Source organism: Sapajus apella, unplaced genomic scaffold (assembly GCF_009761245.1).
Source record: "Sapajus apella isolate SASKATOON/1434 unplaced genomic scaffold, GSC_monkey_1.0 scaffold58, whole genome shotgun sequence".
Lineage (NCBI taxonomy): Eukaryota > Metazoa > Chordata > Mammalia > Primates > Cebidae > Sapajus > Sapajus apella.
Window position 1 is genome coordinate 4,754,914 of NW_022436998.1, and position 12,078 is coordinate 4,766,991.

The window sequence follows — 12,078 nt, forward strand, 5'->3', positions numbered from 1 at the left end:
CTAGCGCCTTGATCTTGGTAAACGTTCCTTGTTAAGCCACCCATGCTATGATATTTTTGTTATAGCATCCCAAAGAGACTAAAACAAGACAAAAGCAAAAACTAGAAGCTGCTGTGAAATATAAATGGGCTAGGTGAGGGCTGATAAGAGTGTAGGTGGTAAATCATATTGACTATAAGGTAAAATACAAATAAAATGATTAATTTTCAAAATCTGTGTGTAATTAATTAATGTGGAATATTATTTGACAGAGCCAAGACAGAATATATAAGTTGAACTGATTAGGGTATTCAAAGGGAAAAACAGAAAAGCCAAAGTAATTTAAAATGAGTTGAAAAGCTAAAATGAAAAAAGTCAAAGGTAGTATATTGAGAAATATACTATATTAAGCAACTTTTAAATGGCGTTGAGACAATTCTAAACCTCGAAATAAAAAATGGAGACATTTCAAGGCAGTCACATCTGATCTTAGACAAGTTATAAATTTCTCCCAGTCTCTATTTCCTCCTCTGCACTGAAGAGTGATGCATTCCAGCAACAAACTGTCTTTTGTCTGAGATTATGTCTAATACAGTAGTATTTCCTCATTCTCAGGGGATATTGCCCAAGATCCCCAGTGGATGCCTGAAACCTCAGATAGTACCCAATCCTATATATACTATGTTTTTTCTATCTGATAAGAGAGAGGGCTACTAAGTGACTAATGGTGGATGGCATATATAGCAAGGATATGTTGAACAAAGGATGATTCATATCCTGGGTAAAACAGAGTTTTCATCAGGCTACTCAGAATAGTGTGCAATTGACAACTTACATTGTTTATTTTTGAAATTTTCCATTTAATATTTTCCGATCATGGTTCATCATGGATAACTGAAACCAAGAAAAGCAAAGCAGAGAATAACTAACATAAGGTTGAAGAAATTTCCTCATCCATCTTCTTAACTATTGGATAATATTGCTTCGTGGCCTAGATATTATCTTGCACTCTTCCTCTGACTCAATGGATTGGTTTGCTTATCCTAGAGAGGAGAGCCGCTGAAATCTTGATCACAATGAAAGAGCTGTGAACATTGGCCCACCATTAGGGTTTTTTTTTTTTTTTTTTTCATTAAAACTTTGAATGTGTGGAGGGAAGAATATGGGCATAGTAATCAGATAAACCTGGGTTTGAAACATAACTGTTCCTTACCAGCTGATTGCAAGAGCAAACACGTTTCCTTATCTGGAAAAACAGGGCTAATGCCCACCTTGAAGAATGAAAGTGCTATTCAGCACTCAAATCAACATACTTTGAGGTTTTTATTCCTTTTCTTCTTATTTATAATCCGCTAGGGCCTAACTAAAAAAAAAAAAAAAAAAAAAAAACAGATTTGATTATTTTTAGAGTCTTAAACTAAAGAAATCACTGTTGGCTTGTAGTGAAACCTTTAAACAAAATGGAATGAAGCAAGTCTCACAAATAGTAAAAATCAGCCACTCTGTCAGAGTTTGGATACCAAGGGGAATTTTAGCCAATAGGTATTAAATCAACATACACCTCCAGGATTCTTCTGTAGAACAGTATAACCGGTCATTTCTTTGCTTATGTGTAAGACTTCTAGAATGCTATGGTAAAATTAACTCCCTTTTCAATATATTACGCTTTAAAGTCTAAATATAAAGGCAGTCAGTGTCGATTTTCAGAGCGGAGAGGTCTGTTTCTAGACATCCAGGGAGGATTCGTCCAAATGGGTTTAACCCCCTTGGAGGCCTCGTCCCCAGAGCAACCCCATCTACTAGGTGCAGGGGCATAAGGAATTCCCCTCCCTCCTTTTTTTCTTTCTTCCCCCTCTCTGAGCTCCCATCCTCATCCTCTTCGGCTGCTGCTTTTCCACCTTCGCTTCCTCCCATAAGCGGTCAAAATAGAAAACAGAAGTACCTATTTGTTGCTTAGTGTAGTGGTCGGAGAGGTTGGTTTTTTTTTTTTTTTTTTAATTATGACCCCTCCAGGTTCTTCATTTCGCAATGATTGCGAACATCCGCTGGCTCATTAGACGTCTTAACAAAAGAAAAATGCCCCACTCAACTGTGGCTGACTACTGCGCGGAGGCTGGGGTCGGCTGGAGGGGTTCTGGGTATCATGCGTCAAGGACAGTTCCCCGGGCAAAGGGACCCGGGATCCCAGGAGACGCGTGCAGCGCCGCCCCCTCACAGTGGGGAGGCGCGAGAGAGGCGGCGGTCCCTGCCCAGCCCTGGTAGCCCGTCCCGGGAGCGCGAGGGCGCGGGCAGCGGCCGGTGGCGGCGGCGGCGGGGACGCGGCGCGGCTGCCGCAGGGGAGCGCCGGGAGCGGCGGCGGCGGCGGCGGCGGCGGGCGCGAGGGGCGGGGCGCACTCCGCAACTTCTGCCGCTGCCGCCGCCGCTGCCGCCCGGGCGCTCTCGGCCCAGCAGCGCTGCTGCTGCAAGCTGTGGAGCGGCCGGCTGAGCCCGGCCCAAGCGCCCGCGAGTCCGCGTGTCCCGGGCGTCCGTCGGGGGCCGAGACGCCTCCCGCAGGGAGTCCCCTTGCGGCCGCGCTCCCGCGTTACCCGCAGCGGCCGGGGACCCGGAGTGTGCGGGGGCCCCGAGACCTAGCCGGGCGCCCCCCAGCGGCCGGCGCGGGCCCCATGGCTGGGCCGGGCGGAGCGGAACCGGCGAGGTGAAGCCCCGGGGCCGGCAGCCGGAGCGCGTGGCGGGGGCGCCGGCTCCATGGGCAGCTGCACACGGCGGCGCGATGATGGACGTTAACAGCAGCGGCCGCCCGGACCTCTACGGGCACCTCCGCTCTTTCCTCCTGCCAGAGGTGGGGCGCGGGCTGCCCGACCTGAGCCCCGACGGTGGCACCGACCATGTCGTGGGCTCCTGGGCGCCGCACCTGCTGGGCGAGGTGACAGCCAGCCCCGCGCCCACCTGGGACGCGCCCCCGGACAATGCCTCTGGCTGTGGGGAGCAGATCAACTACGGCAGAGCCGAGAAAGTTGTGATCGGCTCCATCCTGACGCTCATCACGCTGCTGACGATCGCGGGCAACTGCCTGGTGGTGATCTCCGTGTGCTTCGTCAAGAAGCTCCGCCAGCCCTCCAACTACCTGATCGTGTCCCTGGCGCTGGCCGACCTCTCGGTGGCCGTGGCGGTCATGCCCTTCGTCAGCGTCACCGACCTCATCGGGGGCAAGTGGATCTTTGGCCACTTTTTCTGTAACGTCTTTATCGCCATGGACGTCATGTGCTGCACGGCCTCGATCATGACCCTGTGCGTGATCAGCATCGACAGGTAAGGGCCGGGCCGCCCCGTCCCGGGCTGGGGATCGGCTGGCAGCTCAGCCCTGCGCGCTCGCCCTTCCTGGGAGGATCAAGCCAGTCTTCGAGGCGGGATGAAGGGCTGTGCTTAAAACAACACCCCCTCCATCCACCCAACACCAACCAAACTTCAGTTACAGCATAGCCTGTGTACATCTTTAAAAGAAAACCCCGAAATGTTCTGGTTTACTGTAGTGACGATTTTAAGACCAAAATTATGAGTATTTTAAGCCTTAGTATTATCCACCAGGGGACCAGGGGGTCCCTTGGCTTGGGTTTTGGAAGGAAGGGATTTGATGCTCCTTGACTTGATCAAGCCTTGCTGTAAGCCTTAAGGAGTCATTTCTTTAAAAAAAAAAAAAAAAAAAAAAAATCAGTCGGAGAAAAGCCACTTTGCTTCCCCAGTTGTGGAGCTACTCTCTAGGCCAATGAAAGGACCTTAGATGGTTCTAGAGTTGGGGTCTCAATGTCTTAGACATTGCATCCTTATGATGGTCAATTCGGAATTGCATTCTTGTTTGTGGAAGTCTGGTTTTAATGTTTGGCAATGCTGTCTGTATCTTGCAGGCTTGCTGACTGGAGCCTTGCTCCAGGTCTGAATGGCTGGTTCTAGCCTTTCATCATAGCCCTTGAGAACCTTCTCTTGAGAACTCCCTCACTGGAATAATTGAAACAGGCTTACCATCTGTCAGGGATGCTAGGGGAAAAATTCCTGCTTTGGGTGTCATATTGAACTAGGAGGCCCACAGGGTTTCTTCGGACTCTAAGGGGATAGGCTTTTGAAATGGAGCTAGTCTTTGACCCTTCAAATATTATGCAGTTGACAACTTGAAGTATGGTCTCAATCCTCTTTGGCCTGTTTCATTTGAAACTGAAATATGAAACCTTAATATTCACACTCAGCATTCTGCTGGTTTTTTAAAACCAGCCCAGGACTAGTATCCTGTTGTGTTTAATGATACAGAGAAATGGTTACTTATTTTCTTAGTGGATCTATAGAACCTTTGTATGTGTAAACCCTTCAGCCTAGGGGAAATAATTGATGCCTCTACACTTAAAATGACAGTGCCTCAAAGGATGGTCTAGCATGAAAAACTGAAATTTTCCTTTTTTTCTTCTTGAAAACACTGCTATTTGTGGTTTGTTGATACTTAAAATGTTCTGCTATATGTATGTTTTGCTTGACCAGGGTTTATAATTACTAAATAAAGGAAATAATAGGAAAGGGAATATTTTTGAGAAGAAAAATACATTGTAGCTCCTTTTAGTTAACAATTTAGGTTATTTTTCTTTAAATTCATTCTACCATTTTATATGTCATGGTAGAAACTGCTGACAACAAACAAGGAATTAAGAGCAGAGCATGAACTGCATATGTGAGAATATTAGCAGCAAATTTGGCAGCTGAAGTTCTGAATTACAGTAGTTAAAAATGACAAAAACATATGCATTTACAGTTTGGCTGTAGCAACTGGAATTAGGAGAGTGCACTCAAACACATAGTAAGTATATACATGAATTATAAGCACAGAAATCTGACTGCTGAGCCAACCAAAACGGAGCATCTTGCATGAATGGAGTCCTTTTAAATGGAACTTAGTGTAATAAAACAAATAACGGTTTATGCTGCAAGTACTGTATTTATAACCATTTTATTTAAAAATGTCAGAGTTGATAAGCAATACATAAATAGTACCTTGTGCTAATTTGTCTCCTAAAGACAGTCAGTGTTTCTCTTCTGGGCTACATTGAGGTTTGGCTGAAATCACCTTGTGATTCCTGTACATGATCTAAAGGCATTCTTCACTCAGCATGCATGTGTGACTTAGCATCAGCAGGCATGTCCTGAATACAGAGAAGAGATTAATCCTTCTTGGCAAGAGCTTAACATTTTATTGTTACCTATATTCTTATGATTGTCACAAAGTGTGGTAATATAGGCATGTAGATTCTCCTTTGACCTATGAGAATTACCCCACTGGTGAATTCTGCTTAAAAATTATTTTAGAAGATCAGCATATCAATTCTTTAGAGAAAACGAAGAATTGATAAAATTGGAAGACACAGACTGATTTTCTTCCAAGGACATTGAGAACTAAAAATGAGAAAAAAGGAAAATGTATTATTTCTGAAAAGAATGTTTTCTGCATTCTGTTGTAGAATATGACAGATGATATAAAATATGCTGTGAAAATATGTAAAAAATTAATCTTCATTCGTTCCCTTGTTCATTCCCTCTTGAGTACCTAACATAGGTTACACTGTGCTTTGTACAGCATAATCAAAGATGAATTACAATATTGTTGCCTTTGTGCTCATACTGTATTTTGAGAGTTTGGATATCTGTTGAGCATTTAACCTGTCTAAAATGGAAACTTTCATTTTTCTTGACTATTACTCATCACACTGGGATGCTTTTCTAATGTGATGCCATACGGTTCTTCACAGGCTTCAGAGTTCCCATCCCTGTCTTTTTCAGACAGTGACTTGTATGTATTGAAAAAGTAACAGCCATCAGATGAGAACTCTTGTCTTTCCACCACCAAACAAACAATCTGTACTGCAGATGTACCTTTTTTTTTTTTTTTTTTTTTTTTTACTTTTTTCCAGTTAAAAAGCAAAAAGACATTGTGTGCCAGCAAATACCTAACTCCTTGGACTTTACGTTCCATCTCCCTACCTTCTCAGTGACTTTGTTCCTTCATTGATTCTTCATGGATGATCTTTTGTTGTTGTTGTTGTTGTTATTTTTGTTTGTTATTGTTTTGAGACGGAATCTCACTCTGTCACCCGGGCTGGAGTACAGTGGCACCATCTCGGCTCACTGCAACCTCTGCCTCCCGGGTTCAAGTGATTCTCCTGCTTCAGTCCCCTAAGTAGCTGGGATTACAGGCAGGTGCCACCACACCCAGCTAATTTTTGTATTTTTAGTAGACACGGGCTTTTGCCATGTTGGCCACGCTGGTATCAAACTCCTAACATCAACTGATCCACCCGCCTTGGCCTCCCAAAGTACTGGGATTATAGGCATGAGCCACCGCGACCGGCCCATTGATGGTCTTTCTTCAGCTTTTCCTTTCTACTGTGTCAGGTTCAATCTGGTATCTTTTAAAACTCTTCTTTGGCCTCTGGCCTCACTTCTTCCTCCAGCTACTGCTCTGCTTCAGAGTTAAGCCGCTCAGATAATTGTATCCATAAGCTGTCTTTTCTTCCTTACACTTCAGATAGATGACATTGATGCTCATCAGGTTTACTGCAATATTCTAATTGGCTTTCCTGGTTCCATTTCTGCCCAGCCTTGATCTACTCCCTAAGAAGAAGCAAGAATGATTTATTTTAAAAAACTTTTTTAAGTGAGATAAAAATTTATATATAATGACATGTACAGATCTTAAATATCCAGTTAGCATGCTGACAAATATATATACCTATGTAACCAATGTTTTAGTCAAGATATCTTATCATCCAAGAAAGTTTCCTTATGCCCACTTTAGAATAATCTTTTAAAAATAGAAATCAAATTACCAGCCAGATTTGGTGGCTCACAACTGTAATCCCAGCACTTTGAGAGGCTGAGGCTGGAGGATCGCTGGAGCCCAGGAGTTCAAGACCAGCCTGGGCAACATAGGGAGATCTCATCTCTACAAAAAAAAAAAAAAAAAAAAAAAAAAAAAAAAAGCCAGGCATGGTGGCAAATGCCTTTGGTCTCAATTACTTGGGAAGCTGAGGTGGGAGAATCACTTTGGCCCAGGTGGTCGAGGCTGCAGTGAGCCATGATTACGCCACTGCACTCTGGCCTGGGCAATAGAGTGAGGCACTGTCTTAAAAATAAAAAAAGGAAATCAAATTACTTTTTATGTATAGTTTTAAAACATGAAAAATAGTTTTACATATCATTTAGGGAAGCTTGTAGAAAGAGTAAAAGTATAAAATAGTGCAGGGGAGTGGTTGACACCAAATTCAGGACAGTAGTTTATCTCTGGTGGGATGGGTGGAGGTGTAATCAGTAGTATATGTTTCACCTATATTGGTAATGTTTTATTTCTTAGTCTTGGTAGTGGATATAGACTTACTATTATTTATATAAGTTTTTGTATGACTGAAATATTTGTTAAAACTTTTTGAAATTCATATAGAAAAGTATATGTATGTGCACAATTCTAAGTGTGAGCTTGATGAATTTCCACATCCATGTAACAACTATATTAAGAAATAGAACACTGGCAACCTCCCAGGGGTCACTTCCTCTCCCTTTCCAGTTTCTATTGCTTGCAAAGAGAACAATTGTGCTGACTTTTAGCATTACACATTGGTTTTGCTTGGCTAGAAGTTCATATAAATGGAGTTGTATAGTATGTACTCTTTCAAATCTGGCTTCTTTAGCTCAACGTAATGATGGTGAGAGTCATCTATAGTTTTTAGTCTGTCAGTGGTTCATTCATTTTATTGAAAAGTGGTATTCCATTATAAAAATATACCAGAATTTGTTTATCCATTCACCCGTGGATGGACATTTGAGTTTTTTCTTTTCTGGCTATCACTAATAATGCTGTTCTGAACATTTATTTGTGTATGAGTCATTTATGGACATGTTTAAATTTATTTTGGGGAAATACAATCCTAGATAATGAGATACTTTGGAACATTTCAATTTTATCTATTCCTTCACACCTCTTATGTTATTGTTGTCATTCATTTTAGGTCTACAGATTATTAAAACCCCCATTAGATATTATTTTTATTGTTGTTGTAACAGTCAGTATTCATTCTTCTTTGCCCACATGTTCGTCTTTTCCATTGTTTATTTTGTTCTGCATTACTGTGTTTTCATCTCAGATCATTTTGCCCAATTAGATGCCTGTTAGCATTATTATTATTTTTAATTAAAAAAACATTTTTTTTTTTTTTTTACATAAGGAGACAGGGTCTCGCTATGTTGCCTAGACTGGTCTTGAACTCCCAGTTTCAAGTAATTCTCCCACCCTGGCTTCCCAAAGTGCTGAGATTACAGATGTGAGCCATCATGCCTGGCCCAGCATTTTTTTTCACTGAGTGTATTAGTCCATTCTCATGCTGCTAATAAAGACATATCTGAGACTGGGTAATTTATAAAGGAAAGAGGTTTAATTGGCTCACAGTTCCACATGACTTGGAGAGGCCTCACAATCATGGTGGAAGGTGAAGGGGAAGCAAGACATGTCTTACATGGCAATAGGCGAGAGAGAGCTGGTGCATGGGAACTCCCATTTATAAAATTATCAGATCTTGTGAGACTTATTCACTATTAGGAAAACAGTATGGGGGAAACAACCCCCATGATTCGGTTATCTCAACCTGGCCCCACCCCCTAACATGTGAGGATTTTTACAATTCAAGGTGAGATTTGGGTGGGGACACAGCCAAACCATGTCACTGAGGGTTTGCTAGGGACAAATCCTGTCAGTTCTTACTTGTCTGAAAATGTCCTAATTTCAGCTTTTTTGAATGATATTTTCACTGAGTATGAAATTTTATATATCTAGTTTTTTCCCCAGAACTTTAAAACATTGTTCCATTGTCTTCAGACTTCCATCATTTCTGTTTGAAACATCAGCCATTAGCCAACATTATTATGACTCCATTGAAGGTAATGTGTCTTTTTGCCCCTGACTACTTTTGGGGTTTTGTTTTTGTCTTTAATTTTTGTCAGTTTTTCTGTGATGTCTCTGGTTCTGGCCTTATTTATTTTTGTTGTTGTTTTTGTTGTTTATTTGCTGTTAAGCCTGTTTGGGGTTCCTAATGATTTTTAAAATTTGTGTATTGATATATTTAATCAGTTTGCTGTTTTCTCATCAAATGCTATTATTGTTCCATTCTTTATTTCTCTATGTCTTCAAACATAATGTATTGTAGACCTTATTACTGTGTCACACACATTTCTTACTTTTTTTGACATTTTCTATTTTGTGTTCTATATCTGTGCTTCAACAAGACATCAAGCAGCTGTTGACACAACCAGGACTTCAGAAAATAAAATCCTAGAGAAGACAGAACCATAGGGAAGTGAGCCAATGTTGCACAGCCATTCTTTCCCTTGATCCATTAGCCAAAATGAGGTGAAGGCTAAGGGGCTAAGGATCCAGATAAGGATCTTGATGCCTGCTTGATGCCTTTCAAAATTAGAAAAAATTTTGACAGGCTTCCAATTTGTTAATTATCTCTTCTACTATGTCTAATCTGTTGTTTAACCTTATCTATTTAGCGAATTTCTATGATAGTATTTTATAATTCTAGAAATTCCATTTAAGCTTTTTAAATTGATTACAATTTTTTGGTGAAATTCTCTACCTTTTCATTTAATTTCTTCATCTTGTTATATTTTTAGTATATTAATCATAGTTTGACTCTTTGTTTCCTGACTTTAATATCTGAGTCACTTGTGGTTTCTTTGTGTGATCTATTTTTTCTCTGGGTTTTGGTCTGTGTCTTGGCATGCCTGGCAAATGTTGATTGTATATTCATCATATTGCATGAAAAATAGTAGATGCTGTAGATGATGTTATTTTGTTCTGGAGAAAATGCTAGGCAGGCATATTAGACAGCTGATTATTTTAATCCAATTAGGGACTGAGCTGAACATAGGCTGTATTTTAGTTCTGATAGAGCTCTGCCACTGGCAGATGCCTCTTTCTAGGATTTAGCCTTAGGATTTCAGCTCAATAACTTATCCCCTTGGCTAGTTTAGAACTTTAAGTGTTCTTTCCTCAAACTGTGAGACTATCAAGCATGGCTTCTTAGCCTCCTGCATTATACAGTCTCAGAATTCAGCAAATGTTTTGAGGGAAATATCAAACAGGTGCTGAGCTTAGGTTTCACTGGCATCTTTGCCTTTTAGGTTTCTGAGTTTCGCCTCCATCTCCAAGAGACTGCCAAATGTTCTTCTGGTGTTTTTGCACCGTAGTAGCAGCTCTCTGCTGAGGCTCTTTACCTGGATCCTTAGCCCCTTATCCTTCACCTGATTTTGGCAAATGCCCCAAGGGAAAGAGTGGCTGCACAATATTGGCTTGTCTCCCTGTGGTTCTGTCTTCTCTAGGATTTTGTTCCCTGAAGTCCTGGTTGTCTCAACAACTGCTTGATGCCTTTATACATCATAAGCGTGCAGGCGTGTATGCATGTGTGTGTGTATTGGTGCTTTATCCAGCTTTTAAAGTGACTTTCAGCAAAAGCATTGGTCAGAAGCATCGAACAACCCCATCATAGCTAGAAGTGGATGTGTGTCTGAAATATTTTAAATGTATGCTAATATAGAAATATAATTATGTAAATTTCATGCTTAAAATTTTTCATTTTCTTTTTGTTTCACTTGGAATAAAATTTACTCTTTAGCACATGTAGGAGGTCCTTGGTTTGTCTCTGCCTCACTCCTCAACATCTTGAACTGCATTCTGTCTTGTTCGCCACATTCCAGTCACATTGAACTTTCTCAGTTTCTCTGTCATACTAAATACTTTGCTGCATCAGGTTTACTCCATGAAAACTCATCAAGTAATATATTCATGAAACTATGATTTTACATATGAAGTTCTGTTCCCTTATGTGCATTTTCTAAAATTTCTAAGTTGGAAAGTTTAAGTGTTTAACCCTGTGGATTGACAACAATTAAAATGTCAAAAAAACTACCAAATGTTGGGAAGAATATGGAGCAAAGAGAATTTGCATACATTACTAGTGGGACTGTAAATTGGTGAACCACTTTGCAGATAGTTTTGTGTTATCATGTAATGTTAAAAATACATACACCCCAAGATCCTGTTTTTTTATCACCAAGTATATATCAGAAAGACACTTGTCCACCAAAAATCTTCTACAAGAATATTTATAGTGTCCACAAACTTGAAACCTTAAAACTTGGAATAATATACATGTATGTCAATGGTAGAATGAATAAATAAATTGTGGTGTATTCATACAACATAATTATATTTAGGAGTGTTTATCAAACTTGAATGTGCATCAGAACTACCTGGAGAGCTTATTAAAACACAGATTGGGGCTGGACGCGGTGGCTCACGCCTGTAATCCCAGCACTTTGGGAGGCCGAGGTGGGTGGATCATGAGGTCAAGAGATCGAGACCATCCTGGTCAACATGGTGAAACCCTGTCTCTACTAAAAATACAAAAAATTAGCTGGGCATGGTGGCGCATGCCTGTAATCCCAGCTACTCAGGAGGCTGAGGCAGGAGAATTGCCTGAACCCAGGAGGTTGAGGTTGCGGTGAGCCGAGATCACGCCATTACACTCCAGCCTGGGTAACAAGAGCGAAACTCTGTCTCAAAAAAAAAACCAAAACAAAACACAGATTAAGCCAGGTGTGGTGGCTCACTCCTGTAATCCCAGCACTTTGGGAGGTTGAGGCAGGTGGGTCACAAGGTCAAGAGATCAAGACCAGCCTGGCCAAGATGGTAAAACCTTGTCTCTACTAAAAATGCAAAAATTAGCTGGACATGGTGGAGGTCACCTGTAATCCCAGCTTCTCAGGAAGCTGAGGCAGAGAATTGCTTGAACCCAGGAAGTCGAGGTTGCAGTGAACGGAGATTGCACTACTGCATTCCAGCCTGGGTGACAGAGCGAGACTCTATCTCAAAAATCAAAACAAAACAGAAATACAGATTGTTGGGCCTCACCCCAGACCTTACCAAATCAGAAACCTTACCCCAAGAGTTTCTGATTTTGAAAGTCTAGGGTGGGGCTAAAAATTTACAGTTCACATAAATTCCCAGATGAT

At 41.4% G+C, this 12,078-nt stretch overlaps 1 protein-coding gene across 3 annotated transcripts in view; it reads left to right on the forward strand.

The window, feature by feature from the left end:
- Window positions 1-2,369: 2,369 nt before the first annotated feature.
- HTR7 (5-hydroxytryptamine receptor 7) overlaps window positions 2,370-12,078 on the forward strand; it is a 113,501-nt gene continuing 103,792 nt past the window's right edge. For all 3 annotated transcript variants that reach the window (XM_032245566.1, XM_032245565.1, XM_032245567.1), the window contains exon 1: window positions 2,370-3,288. In XM_032245566.1, the coding sequence (XP_032101457.1) occupies window positions 2,750-3,288 (539 nt within the window). In that variant the 5' untranslated portion in view covers window positions 2,370-2,749. The remainder of the gene's footprint in view (window positions 3,289-12,078) is intronic.